Source organism: Grus americana, chromosome 3 (assembly GCF_028858705.1).
Source record: "Grus americana isolate bGruAme1 chromosome 3, bGruAme1.mat, whole genome shotgun sequence".
In the NCBI taxonomy this organism is placed as follows: domain Eukaryota; kingdom Metazoa; phylum Chordata; class Aves; order Gruiformes; family Gruidae; genus Grus; species Grus americana.
This window is the reverse complement of record NC_072854.1, coordinates 83,387,577-83,401,980: the sequence shown is the minus strand read 5'-3', so window position 1 is coordinate 83,401,980 and position 14,404 is coordinate 83,387,577. Positions and strand designations below refer to the sequence as shown.

Sequence of the window (14,404 nt, the reverse complement as noted above, 5' to 3'; positions counted from 1 at the left end):
TTGTATGTGGGGTTTTTTAAGCATGAGTTGCTCTTGACCTAGAATTTCAAAGAGGAGGGAATTCTTCCTGCTTTTTACTGGTGGTAGCTCGAAACTTAAGTTTCTATTCATACAGAGTTTTCTTTGGATACGTTGCCTGAATTTGTTTGTAGTGAACTTCAGAGATGAGGGTATAACTTGCTGAAATGCTGCTTAAATAACATGTTTCTTGCCATAACCAACAGAGTGTTCTGTGTTCTGCAATATGCTGAAAGTTTGTTCAATTAAGCAATGTGATCCAGACTTTCTGCTGGTATACAAGGGTGTGTGGCAAAAACGGCATTTAGCTAATAAACATATAATATTTACCAACTACAAGATGCACTTGTTTGACCTTGTCTTTATTAAGAAGCCCCTGTAGCAGTATACCCATTTCAAAAAAGCAACCTCCCCAACCAAATACTGCTGAACAAATAAACCCTGAATTTGAAGCCCATTTAAAACAAAATGCTGTTTATATCTTAGCATAGGGTGAGAGAACACATTGCATGACAAGTGTTTATAGTGGAGTTGAAGAAGCTATAGAGAAGGTGTTCAGACATTCTGGAAATTATGGCCACACAAGAGACTTTGGAATAAATTATACACTTTGGGGCTTTCTATTTAGTGTGTATATTGCTGTATTTTTATGTACAAGGCATTTATAATCCAACTGGAAGGCAGAATAGTATTATATGAGACTTCTGATTTATATTTAATTCTGTGTGACTGTTTTTTGGGGTTTTTTTAAATGAAAGCTTTTTTAACTGATCAGTTAGAATATGTAACAAAAGGTTTCCTATTTAGATGAGAGATCTCCAGATGCACAGTATGTGGATTTGCTGCTGAATCCAGAACGTTACACTGGATACAAGGGGCCTTCTGCTTGGAGAGTGTGGAACAGCATCTATGAAGAAAACTGCTTCAAGTAATTGAGAGGGAGAGAAAGCCTATTTCTTATACTGGCGCTTCAGTTTAGCTTAAAACTCATTGTTGTGTTTTCTAACTTATTTTCTAGGCCTCGATCTGTCTATCGTCCTTTAAATCCACTGGCGCCTAGTAGGGGTGGGTCTTGCCTATTTTTATTTTCTAATGCAGTTCTTTTAACATAGGACTATTGCAGTACGAGTGATACAAATAGTAATCTTCAGTCTGTAGGTGTGTTTTCTGCTTTTTTAATTTCCTCTGTAGAAGTAGCTGTCTATTTGCAATATTTAGACTAAGGTTTGTGATACTTAATTACATACATGCTTAATCTTATGTATGTGAATAGGCTTATTAATGTCAGAGGAACTAACGTGAAAACTAAAGTAAGTCTCAAATTGTTTAGTAAGTGTCAGTAATTTTCCACTGTGGATGGGAAGCAGTTAAAGTTGATCAAAAATTTCATCACTCTTGTATTTGTCCGTTGGGTTTTTTTTTACTAGAGCATTTAATTTAATCGCTTTACCTCATAGTCATCCTAGTGAAATGTAGCTGTACATTTTCCATCCATAATATTTTGTGTGTTACATATGTACAGATAATTGCATTATTTGAAGACAGAGTGGATACTTAGGAAGGCTTAGTTATCTGCAAGAATGTTAAAAAATAAAAACCAAGCAAATTATGCCAATGACTTGGGTTTTAACTTTTCAATTATAAATTGAAAACTGCAATCTGGTGTTCCAAATGAATTGGCTTTCCCCTGTCAGTCAGTGTGTCTCATTTACCTTAAAAATTAACTATTACGCTATACATTGAGTTAGAAAACATCACTGCACATTAGAAAATCAAGATAGCTTTTAGTAATTATAAATATTGAGATAATATGTTGCTGATATACACAAATAAAAAGAATTGTAAGAGCAGTTTAACTCAGGGATCACAATTTCAGAAAGGAACACTGGTCAGATTGTTGGATAATGTGAACTGAAGATGACAACTTCCTAACCATCTTTCTGAAGCTAAAACGTAGCTTTCAACAATGTATAAATCAGCTGCTACTAAGATTTCAAACTCTTAGTGACTTTCATTATTATAATGTGTATAGTCTCAGGTGGTCTTGAGGAGGAGGAAGAGGATGGAAAGTAGCCTATTTTTTTGTAGATTAAATAAGGTTTCTTGCACTTTTCAGTGTTTGTAGTAGAGCCTGTGTTTCATTACTACTTTGATGTGGACATTATCTTTTTAATGCTTATGGTTTGTTTTTTTTTTCTCCTTTTCCCCTCTAAGGAGGAGATGATGGTAAGTCATCTTATTTTGCTTGACTTGCAGAAATGAAGTAAGTATTAAAGAGTTTCGGACATCTGATTTATTCACTTCTTTGCTGTTGCATTAGAGGGTAGGAAAGTTATGTTTTTGTGCAGATGGTTGATCAGAAAATGCTTTTATTGGGATAGTTCTTTCATTTGGAGTCGGGGGAAGGAGTGGCTAAGAGCAAAATGCAGTTCTGTTATTGGGTCTTATCCTTGTAACAGAATATGTGTTGTGATAATGTTATTAGCAAGATGACTGCAGATGCATAAATTAAAGGATTCTTGAGTCTCCTCCAGAGCACCATTGATACTGATGTCAGATCCCTTAGAAGAGGGAGTTTTTGGTGTACTTTCTTGAATGTCCTTGATTGAGAAAAAGCATTTGGTCTGTCTACAGTGAGACAGACTTTAAGATTTTTCAGTCAACTGAAAGCTCTCAGGCGAAAGATCTAAGCCTACAGGAAACCTTCAGACAGTAGCAGTCAAAGTAAAGGCTATCAGGTATAATGACACTCAAATGTCACGTCTTTCACCAGTAGTGCATATAATCAGGCTTGCGCTTACATACGCTTCTGAATGCCCTGACCAGTAGCTTAGTCATGGTCATTCTCATATTTCTCCTATTCTGACCACAACAGATTTAAACTAAACTCCCAGTTCAGCCACTTCAGTGCCTATTCTCACTTTAATAGATAAATTATTTAGCCTTATGTCCATATGGCAGCTAATGTTAGTATGCATAGTAACATAAAGATACTGTATTGTTGAAAATGAATACTTTCATTTAACTGTATACTTTGTATTTACAGGAGAATCTTTCTACACATGGCTAGAAGGTAAAAGCTCATAGATGGGTTAATACAATGTTAAATTCACTAGAAGAAACACTGTATTATTTTTTTCATCTCCCCAAATATTTTTCATAGTGTAGGCTTTTTACAAATTGTGCAGAACTTCTGAGTATCATTCAAGGAATATTTTTTTTCTCAAGGGTCTGTGGAAGTCTTCTCATTCACTTAGATGGTATATTCCTCCAACACTTCAGTGTTTCATCTTTTATAAAGGGGAAGTTCACTTCAATACTAGTTACTTTGAATTTTCTGCTCATTTTAGGCATTTAAGCAGGGACATTACTAGTCGTAACATTGCTAAGCATTTCTATTAGGAAACAGCTTTGAAAAACGTTAAAGTTTTTGATGGTTCTTTTCCTACTATTTAACGTAACTATAACGTGTGTTCAGAAGGCAAAGCAATTTGCTTTTTATTCATATTAAAATGGAAATTATTATTACAGTGGTAGTAATCAAAATTGCATTTTAGAGGTATGCAGAAAAGTAAATGAGTTAAATGTACTTGATTTTAAACTTAGTTCATTCTGTCTTTCATAAGCCTTTACTTGTCCAGTTGGAAATCTCTAATTGGTGCTATTGTAGGCAAGCATACAAATGTACATGCTTTTTAAAATATGATGTCTGTAAATGAGGCCATATCTCAGTGTCACAGATAGGTTTCACCATCAGCTCTTCCTGCATCCATTTGTGGAGGTTGGAGTGGCAAGGAAGTCACCCAAACGTATCTTTCAGAAAGGAACAAACTCCTAAATTCCAATTGTAGTCTCTATCTATGGGTCTAAGTGGTATTATAAGTAATTTCTGCATTTAAATTATATTTTGGCCACCCATTGCCGTTGTGTTTCTGTTTACACTATAGAAGTCTGTATCCATTGAAGTGATTTTTTTAAAGGTTTTGTTCTGTGCATTTAAATCTTCAGTGAATTTACAGTAGAGCTGGGAATAAATATTTTTGCTGTTTTCCAATGCCATAAAGTTTTCTTGGGTTCTTGATGTTTTTCTGTAAGGCCGCTACTCTAATTCAGTAGTAGCTTTAATTCTAATGAGGATGGGTCACAGTATAGTTCTGGCTTCCAAATTGTCAAAATTCAAGACTATTTCAAACTTATTGCTCAAAAAATGTAAGCATCTTATTTTTGTGTGGCAATTTATCTGTACTAATTAACCAGGTGCTTAGTTGACTGTATTTATTAGAACATTAAAATACCATGTAAGAAATGTCAAACTTCATTCTTAGGACTTCTTTATATAAAAAATAGGAGGTAAACTTTTCCTATGATGGATGTAAGGGCTTAATAACAATGCTGAAGTACTGTAACTGTAACTCTTGAAAGTTAAACGATGCAGACTTACATCACTGAAATGTCAAAGTATTTTAATACATTATTTCCAATATTTAGTTTGGGATCCATTTGTCTTTTTTCCTGGACAGGTCTTTGCCTTGAGAAAAGAGTGTTTTATAAACTCATTTCTGGACTTCATGCTAGCATCAACTTGCATCTGTGTGCAAATTATCTTCTTGAAGGTAATTTAACTCTAGGTAAAATTGCTGAATGAAATTCTACAATATCTGTAACATGTATTTGTTTTTTTCCTAATTTTTTTGATATATACTTAATTGCTTTATTTTTCTAAATATGTAAGTATGTTTACTCCCCCCTGCCCTTTTTTTAATCTTTGTGTAGAAACCTGGGGAAAGCCTCGCTGGGGACCGAATGTGAAAGAGTTCACTCGCCGCTTTGATCCTGTTGAAACAAAAGGAGAAGGACCAAGGAGGCTCAAAAATCTGTATTTCTTATATTTAATAGAGCTGCGTGCTTTGTCAAAGGTTGCACCGTACTTTGAGCGTGCAGTTGTTGACCTTTACACTGGAAATGGCCATGAGGATGCTGAATCAAAAGCTCTCTTACTAGATATCTTCAGGGATACAAAGTAAGGCATAGGATTTTTTTTAATCGATAGTTTGAAATTCTCACTTAGATTTGCAAGTGGGAGTAGATGACTTCTTGATAGGATGGGACAAGGAGGAGAATGGAATGAAGACATTAATTTTAAGTAAGGGGAGAGAACAAGAGGAATTTGTACATTTAATGGGAAGAGATGAATATTTTTGAGGTTTGAGTATACCAATCTTTAAAAAACAAAATACAAAAAATGACAACAACAAAACCCCAAAACAAAACCAAAAAACCCCATACACAACACCCTGGGTTGTTCCCTATTTGTTGCTTTTTCTGATGCTTCAGTATAAGATGCACATGATTTATTTTGAAAAGGAAAATAGTACATGTAGTCTTTTAATAATCTAGCGAGTAATCCAGCTTTTATCATAGACTTAACCTCTGGGATTTTAGCCATCCCTTCTTCCTTCTGTTTACTCTGTAAGGTTCTTCAGTCCAGTTCCTTTGCTCACCTTCTTGCTACTTTTTGTGGTTGGTAACGTGCTGTGTGGCTTCATTGCTGTCCCTAATCGTAATGTTGCTAGGTATTTGAGATATGGTCAGACAACCAACATTAAGAAAATTTCAGTGCATATTAGAACGAAATCTTGATCGGTGGAAATGGAGTGAAGAAAATTCTCATCAAAACTGTAAATAACATATTTCAAGTTACAGCAATTGAATAGTAAAACTGCTACCACTCAATAAATTTTTAAAAGCTGTTCTGCAAAGACTAGGAACTCTGAAAAATATTTTATACTGATGGCATCAGTGGCTCACCAAGCTTGATGGAGCACTGTAGTTTATGCCAGCATTTGGGTTTTTTGCATTTTGTCTTTATTAGGTCCTTCCATATGCACTTTGATGAAAAGTCCATGTTTGCTGGAGATAAAAAAGGAGCCAAGTCATTAAAGGTAAAGCTAATTTCTGAATGACATCCAAAATATCCATTTTGGCATTAAATTGTATTATTTTAGAAAACCTCTCTACCTGCCAGAAGCATACAGCTGAGACTAGAAAAGGCAGGGATAAAAACGTACCGAATTATATCTGAGGCCACTTAGTCTATTTTTTTGTCAGTGAACGCTAGTTGTTGTCCTGAGCCAAGCAGGCTGAAATCTGTGGTTTAGTGCCTTGGGTCTGCCGTCAGGACTGCAGTGAGGCAAATGAGTTGAATTGGTATTACCAGTAGATGCAATGGTGGTTTTTAAATAGAGATACATAAGTGTCTGAAAAAAAACCAGTGATGTTTGCTTAAAAACCAGATGCCTTATATAGTATAATATAATGTTATATAATAGAATACTTAACATTAGAAAAGCATAGTTCCTAGACATGGGAACCTAATACGAATGCTGTTACTACCTAGCAACTTCCAGCCTGAATTTGTCAGATTGGTATGCACTACAATTCCACAGTTGGGAGTGTGGCTCGGTAATTAAGGTCTGTTTTAATAGTTGTTATCGCCTTTAATACTTAGTAGTAGTATGGCATTTCATCAGCATTAGGAAGAATGCTATTAGAAAGATGTCAGTAGTTTATCAGCCCAGTTAGTATTTTTCTGACCTTAAATATTTAATTGAAATCATCATAATTAGGTCAGTGCTGTGCTTGCTGTCACTCTAACTGAAGCTGCAAAGCGACAATCTACCCATAGCTTTGGACGGGAAATGTCTTTTGTGAGTTGTAACTTGTTTGCCTATTTGTCAAAAAGGTAGGTTTGTTCAAAAGGGATTTGAATAATGGAAGAAAAATTGGGCAGGGACACAGATGCAGTACTTACAGGTCAGAAAATTTTGAGAGAGTTGGTGGAAATTCAGTATACAGAATCCAAGCATTACCCTGCATGTCCTGTATTTTGGGGTTTTTTTCAAGGAATTGACTGTTAGCAGTGGCTTGGAAACAAGATTCTAGGTTTACATTTGTTATGGCCTGACCACATAAGGTAGTGGTTTTGTTCAGTTTTGGTTTCTAGCGGTACTAGATTAGTTAACCTTCTGTTTCTGTAAAGCTAAGAGATACTTTGTTAACCGGTTTTATTTTGTTTTTAACTGATAGGAAGAATTCAGATTGCATTTCAAGAACATATCCCGCATAATGGATTGTGTTGGATGTGACAAATGCAGGCTGTGGGGCAAACTGCAGGTACAGTTTATTTTATGTGCATGTGTGTGGCAGGGGGAGAGGTTAGAAGATAAGCATCTATTTCAGTTTGGCAGGATGCCTCTTACCTTAGCATGCAGACTTTCTGCACATGGTTGGTCTTTGATATCCTTACCTATATATTAAAAACAGACGTCTGTTTAGTTCACTGTTAAACAATTTTTAATTTTTTTTTTTTAAAATAATGTTTAAACAAATGTTTACTTTGTTTAGTTTACTAAAATGTATAGTTTGTATTCTCTGAAAAAAATGTCTTTAAAGCAGATGCTTCACAGCAAAGTCTTACTAGCCGTCAGTAATCTTATCTGTGTTCAGTGATCAGATGAGCCTTGTAGAATCACCTGTGGGAAGCCTTCCTGGAAATACAGCGCTTGCTTAATTGTTAGAAAATCCGGCATGAGATTTAGCTCCGCAAATTGAGGCGTAGGAAAAGAGAAATTCAGATTTTCAGTTTATGCAGAAGGCAGCAAATGAATGCAAAGGTGCACAGCAAAGCTGAAAAACATTTCCAGTTTCTGGACGCTTACTACTTTTATTTTATTGAGAACAAGCTTTTAAATTTCAAGACTAATGTTAAATCCAGACTGAGAATAGTTGTTACTTTGGGGTGCCTACTGTACTGCTATAGCATTAAGCTTATCAGAGTTCAGTTTTCAAAGAAATTTATAACATCAGAAATTCGGTGGTGTCTGCTGAATTTCTGGAGTTCTGCCTACCTTGTCCTAGTTAATGCTTCTGATCTATTATTGTTTTTTCCTTCTCACACTACGTGAAACAGGGCTAGATTTCCTGACCTATAAATTCTGTTGCAGCTACCCTCAACCACTTTTTGTCAAAATCCAGTGGTTGTTTCTGTAGCCCATTAAAAAGAGGAAAAATAAGAATAGCTTCTTCTATTGCATTTCTGTATAGAAAATAGGGGTTGAATCTGAAACTGCAATGTCTACCACTGCGACTGGAGGTGGAAAAAGCAGAAGTGTTGTGATTCCTCATAATAAAACCTAGTTTGACTTTGAAGGGGGAGGGGAGAGGAGAAGGGGAGATCAGATCCACCAGCTCCTGCCGCAGTGGGGCATCTGTAAGGTAAGGGGCGGGAGGGAGGTGGAGGTGGTGTAACAGGCATGTTTTCATATCCATCTCCTGTGGCTGAGAAGAAAAGAGAGGGGAAGGGAAGAGATTAAAAGCACAAGGATGAAGAGCAAGTATACCTGAGGACACAGATGTTCTTGAATAAGTGAATGAACCTGGTACGCAATTGACGGCATGCATTAGTGTCCTGGTTTGTGTGCAGTTACTTGGGTTGAGGGAGTGCCAATACGTAAGAAATGGTACTACAGTTTGCCTGGATTTGTAATTTTTAAACTTTTTTATGGTTTTCTGAGCAGTCAAAGGAGTGATCTTACTAATGTTAAAACATTGGAGGTTTGGGTTTTTTTTCTAGACTCAAGGCTTAGGAACTGCTCTGAAGATCTTGTTTTCTGAGAAAGAAATACAGAGCCTTCCTGAGAATAGCCCATCAAAAGGTTTTCAACTCACACGTCAAGAAATAGTTGCTCTTGTAAATGCCTTTGGAAGGTAAGCTTTTATCATTTGTATAGTAGAAAAACCATAAAACTTCAATGTTGATACTGAAGGTCTGTGAAAAGATGGTATTGTACATGTAGCTGTAGCTTTTTAAAGGCTGAGTTACTGTTAGTGATAACTGATAAACTTAATGCTGTCAAACTGAGTATGTGGAGTGTTGATTATTAGCCTTGGTCATCATTCTGTGTTTGGCTCTAATTCATGTCTTTATCTCAAATCTCATAAATTCCATCTTGTGAAAGCTGGATTAAGTTGTAAGCATTAGACTTTGAGTTTGAACTCCTTTTGAACACTGACTACAGCTCTTCTACATTTTGTATTTCTGTTGTAAATGTATGCGCGCGTAAAAAGTAGTGAAATGGAAGAAAAACAGTTGAAGATTTTTTTTTAACACTAGCTGTCATTTAGCCCTTAGGCTTTTGGATTTTTGTGTATGATGTGATTATTTTTGTTGAAACGTTAGTTTTGATTAATTTGTTGAAAATTTACCCCATTCAAGTGGGGTAAAACATTTTAACAGCTTGAAAAGATGTGTAGAACTTGCTTTGTTCTTCACGCTAGTTCTTCAGATCTTGAATATAACAATCTGTTGCTGTTTAAAAGAATGTAATAAACGTTATTATCTCTTGTTAGAGATTTTTAGATGTTTCATGAACTCAGGACAATTAAACATACATAGAAACTTTAATCCCTATAATATATTACGTAAATATAATGGTGAGTCAGATAGTAGTTCTTCTGAGGGAAAGTAGTATCTTAAGCGCGTTCATCTTTAGAACAGAATTGTGTTCAGAAAAAAACAAACAAAAAGCCCCCATGCAAGATGATGATTTGCACTTCTGTTTTGCAGTTGACATGCTAACACTTAAGGGGTTTTTGTTTTACAGGCTTTCCACGAGTATAAGAGAGTTGCAGAATTTTAAAGTTTTATTACAACAAACTAGGTAATGAAGGCTTTTGCACAACCCATTAGTGAAGACCATTTACATGACTGCGTTGAGCAGAAGGAACTGATCCTTACAGGACTCACATGAACTGATAAAAAGTAAAATCAAATACCAACTTGAATATTTATGTCTAAACTAGGAATGGTTATTAATTAGAAAAGATATTTATGAATGAAATATATAGTTTTTAAATGTGTAAATTATGCTGATCTGTTTATTTTATAAGTTCTCTGCTCACAGTTCTATTGTACTGAAACTTCATAAATTTTCTTTATATTCTTGTCTTTGAGACAGTTATTTTATATGAAAACATATGTATCTCCACCCTGACTTGGCCTGTCCTGAGAGAGGTGGTTCACCTCTCACCTCTCTCCAGTACTGAGCTTCAGTATATTCTGAGGATTGGGTATGCTGATTCTGGCTGTCTAAAACAAAAAGAAAAAAAAAAAAAAAAAAAAAAAAAGGGCAGGGGGGAACCCAAGGAAATAAGGCTCTTGTCAAGCTCTGACTTCTTACTGTAATAATGAAACTTACTTAAAAATAGGAAATTTACTGAGCAGAAAATTTGATTTCATACTGAGCTCCTTTGCATCGTGCTGATATCAACATTTTTTTTCCTTATGTGCTGCTTTTCAGAATTTCCTTTTTTCTTGAAAATATAACTACCTTTTCTCTGATGCAGCACAGTTGGAAGTGATTCTTCTGCAGCCCCTTGGCTACCTGCATTTGCTTGGGGGTGAGGGTCAGGGCAGGGGGAGATGGTTAATGGAGTGCTGCTAGCTGAAAATTCAGCCTCAGTCCATCAAATTCGCATCTACCCCATTTTATTTGCTAGATTGTAATCACAAGTTCAGTTTCCAGAAATTGTCTTTTTAATGTCTAAACTGTTAAAATAGCACATTTCAATCTTTGAGCCGTGGAAATAGATTTGCTCTTTATGGATTATGTTTTAGTGCTACGTTAAAAGGTCAGTGCAAAAACTAAGAAGTTGTTTTTGTAGTCACTTTTACAAAAAGATGCTTTTTAAAATTCATGATCACACTGACATTTAATACCGCATACTCTATCTATGCAATCCCTAACTGTATCTTCTTTAAAAGGATATTCAGCATAAAAAAACGGGTATGTTAATAACAGAACTTTCTTAAAATAAGAAATTACTCGCGTATCATTGTCCACAGATGTCAATGATAACTTACCATTGTCCAAAACAGAATTCAGAAACAGCACTACTGATTAGTAGCAACCGAATATTGGTTTAAATTTAAAATGAAGTAATTTTTTTTTTTAAACCATCATGTTTCAAAGTGAAGTTAAGAGTTATGAATGTAGGAAGTGCGGGTACAGTGTTGATACATCTTTTGTTTTTAAAAATAATTCTTCACAAAATAAAGTGCTCTTAAACATTTTTTCACCCTACCAGATATTTAGTGACCTGTTTATATAATTGATTGTAACTGTATTGGCTTCCATGGTGTGGTCCTTTACAGCTGAGACTTTCTGAAAGCTGGGATACGCTCTATGTCCTTTGTTTCCAGACAAGCCTCAAATTTCTACCTGACTGGAAATGAGACTATCCTGCTGATACTGCTGTTATAAAAAATACTGTTTCTCAAGAAAGTAAACCCTCTTGAGTCAAACTGGGATAAGCTAAACAAAAGAGAAAAAAACCAAAACCCACCAAAACCCCACCCCCACAAAGTTTTGGTGATAGTCGCACAAATTGGCAATGGACTGGAATCCGGTCGGAAGTTCCTTTTTAAGCCAGTAGACAATTTGACATGGTGTTTGAGAAAGCTGATGCCAGTCTGGGGATGTCGTGTTCTTACCCAGTAGCCTCTCTTGCCTGTGGGCACCTGCAGCTAAGTCACTGCAGGCTTCCTTTTCCTAGTTAATGGAGAAGAGCAGGTGATCTCTAGGTGCATTCACCTGGCCTATTCCAAGCGCTGTATTTGCACCCCAGAGTTTATTTTTCTCCATTACATTGAAGTGGGAGTCTAGGTAACTAACTCAGATGTGAACAGCTGTGTTTGAGATACTTGGGGTGTAACTCATTTATCACTTTTCTGAGGAACTGTATATATTGAAAGTGTGGTTATCAGTTAGCCATTAATTCCTTGCCTTTTGGACTGACCTGCAAGGGCTAGAACCTGTAGGCTCGCTTGTGTGAAGAATGCTGATTAGCTGGGATTTATCTGTATTGTTATATATTATAGTGCTTAAAGCTTTAGGCAGGATTTTCTAGTTGAAAAAAAAATGGTGTTGTCTGCGCCGCCCCAGGAAAGATCCAAGTCTCCGAATTGTTTCTTCCCTTTTCCCTCTTGCTTTGTGAGGAAAGCGAACTGCTCCCAACCTTCTTTCTGGGGATGCAACTTGCTATTTTTCTTTTTTCCACCTGTGCCTGGCTAAAATCTACGGACACTGAAGCAGCATCACATACTAGCATCACACACTTGCTCGTGGGAGAGTTGAGAGATTCGGGCATGCAGAGCCTGGACACCTGCTCCTTCCAACCCTCGTTGGTACAGTGCAGGCAAGGTTAATACTGCTGGGTAAGGATGTAAGGAGATGAGAAGCTTTTCTTCCTTTCCTTTGTGCCATGAAAATGCAGGAATCCAACTGAACAGCAGGCTTGCATACGGGGAAGTTCTGTTGCATTTGAAGGTACATCTCACTTGGTGATCAAATATGGAAGGCATTTCACTTCACTGTCATTGTAGCAATAGGACTAAGATTCTTCTGGTTACAAATCTAGTTGAAACAATTTTCCTGTCACCATCTTTTTTACTGTATTTGATGTATGTTCTGTGACTATGCTGCCTATGAAGTTTTGCCATGTGAGTCAGATGACTTAGTTCTTTATATGTTAAATTAAATTTTAGAAATTTACAGATCCGGTTTTATACTAAAGAATAATGTTAGTTACGCTCTCCATAACCTGTAAACTATTTTAAATTCCAGCTCCCTGCTGGAGATCAGCTTGTCAACATTGTCTGCCATTCATTTCAGAGTAAAAGTACATTTCCCCGTACAAATGACACAGTGATTGTAATCCCAGAGGTAGTGAGAAGACAAAGACAAAAATGTTTCGTTTTTCCCAAGTCATGAAGACTTATATGAAATGGTAAAGAAGACTTGGTGCAAACTACGTAGGTAAAACATAGGGCGCCGTTGCTGAACAACTCTTCAGTGCCTGAGGAGGAAGGTGAGAGTATAGATTTAAAACAGATTATAGAGACTTGTGTAAGCTGGTTTTCCTACTTCAACTGATGGTTTGTGCTGTATGTCATTGTATGTGCATGAAACACCCTGTGCCACACTTTCTTGAGTTGTGTTTTGATGGTTGGGTTGCCTTTATCTGACCTTGCTTTGTGCTTTTCTGGGAAATGACCTGTAATATGATGTAAATAATCTAGATGCTTCTGTTTATAAAGTAGCAATCAGCAATTCATCACTTTACAATTCCTCCATATAGCTAGCCTATTAAAATGTAATATTTATTAAAATCAAAATCAGTGTTGGAACTGCTTACTGAGATCTAAACACTTCTGAATCTTTGCTATGTTTGAATCTATAAAATGCGAATTAAAGTATTTTCTGCTACAACTTCTTTTTGTGAATGTAATTTTTGGGGTTTCATTTGAGAATTTTTTTTTTCATCTACCTTTCAACTATACTTGGCAGAAATTATACTTACATTAGTTACACGGCAGTCATTTAAGCTTAAGATGATGAGCAGGCTTTCATTCTGACTTTAATTCCATTCAAAAGATGACCGTAACGTGTGCACCTGTTGCTGTTTACAGCATACTGTAGCGCATCTGCACGTCAGAAATTAATGTGGCAGAATTAAAAGGTGTTTCTGTATGAATACGGCCATATGTAGGCACTGTTTAAGCCAAATTGTTTTAAGAGGCAAAGAGGCTTATTTTGAAATCAAGTTTGGTCCATTCCGTCCCTTTATCAGAATAGCTAATGAAATCAATTTTGTAAGTATTTCTTCTAGTTGGTTTACCTAGTGGGGGTCTTCGTGTGGAATTATTCCCCCTAAAGGGTTTCTGCAGCTTTCTGTTTCATTCCATGTGTGTATTTTTAACAAATTATCTTACTAAAATTTGATACAAGTATTTCATCCTCTGTTTAGGTGGGTAAGTACCTGCTACACAGGTGATGATAATTACAGTAATTTTAAATTTAACAACAATGTGAAAAGTAAGATCTTTAAATCTCCTGTGTTTGAGAGTAGTTAATTCATTACTATGACTGCCTATAGTCAATTGTAATTCCACTTTTTTGCATGCATACTGTGGGATTAAGCTTGTTTGAAGCGCAGAATTCACCTAATTAAATTGTTGCTGTGCAGCTGTATCTGCTCAGAAGATGTAATTCCTGCAGATGTTTCTGGCACTAGGTCTTCAGGCAGTTTTGTACAAACGTAGTTGTAGAACTCCAAAGGGTTTAATAAAATTCCTGTTCTCCCAACCCTGTGGCACCTTTTTTAATCTCTGGGTCATAGTTTAATTGGCTTTTTTTCTTCAATGAATATTTGGGAAGAAGTAAAGAAATGAAGGGAAGCTCTGGAGGGCAAATGCTTGGCAGGGTGCTTCTGTCAGAGGCAAGGATCAGGCTTTGATTTTACCACAAAGGCCCCAAAACTCAAAAAC

The 14,404-nt window shown here is 36.2% G+C and overlaps 1 protein-coding gene across 3 annotated transcripts in view; it reads left to right on the top strand.

Moving 5' to 3' along the window:
- Positions 1-13,346, top strand: part of ERO1B (endoplasmic reticulum oxidoreductase 1 beta) — a 32,580-nt gene extending 19,234 nt beyond the window's left edge. The window contains exons 7-16 of one of the 3 annotated variants that reach the window (XM_054822768.1): positions 826-946; positions 1,037-1,083; positions 2,233-2,244; positions 3,065-3,091; positions 4,539-4,631; positions 4,915-5,038; positions 5,891-5,960; positions 7,105-7,191; positions 8,651-8,784; positions 9,681-13,346. In XM_054822768.1, the coding sequence (XP_054678743.1) occupies positions 826-946; positions 1,037-1,083; positions 2,233-2,244; positions 3,065-3,091; positions 4,539-4,631; positions 4,915-5,038; positions 5,891-5,960; positions 7,105-7,191; positions 8,651-8,784; positions 9,681-9,741 (776 nt within the window). In that variant the 3' untranslated portion in view covers positions 9,742-13,346. Of the gene's footprint in view, positions 1-825; positions 947-1,036; positions 1,084-2,232; positions 2,245-3,064; positions 3,092-4,538; positions 4,632-4,791; positions 5,039-5,890; positions 5,961-7,104; positions 7,192-8,650; positions 8,785-9,680 lie in introns of all 3 variants that reach the window. The other 2 variants (XM_054822766.1, XM_054822767.1) reach the window with 2 other exon arrangements.
- Positions 13,347-14,404: the final 1,058 nt, after the last annotated feature.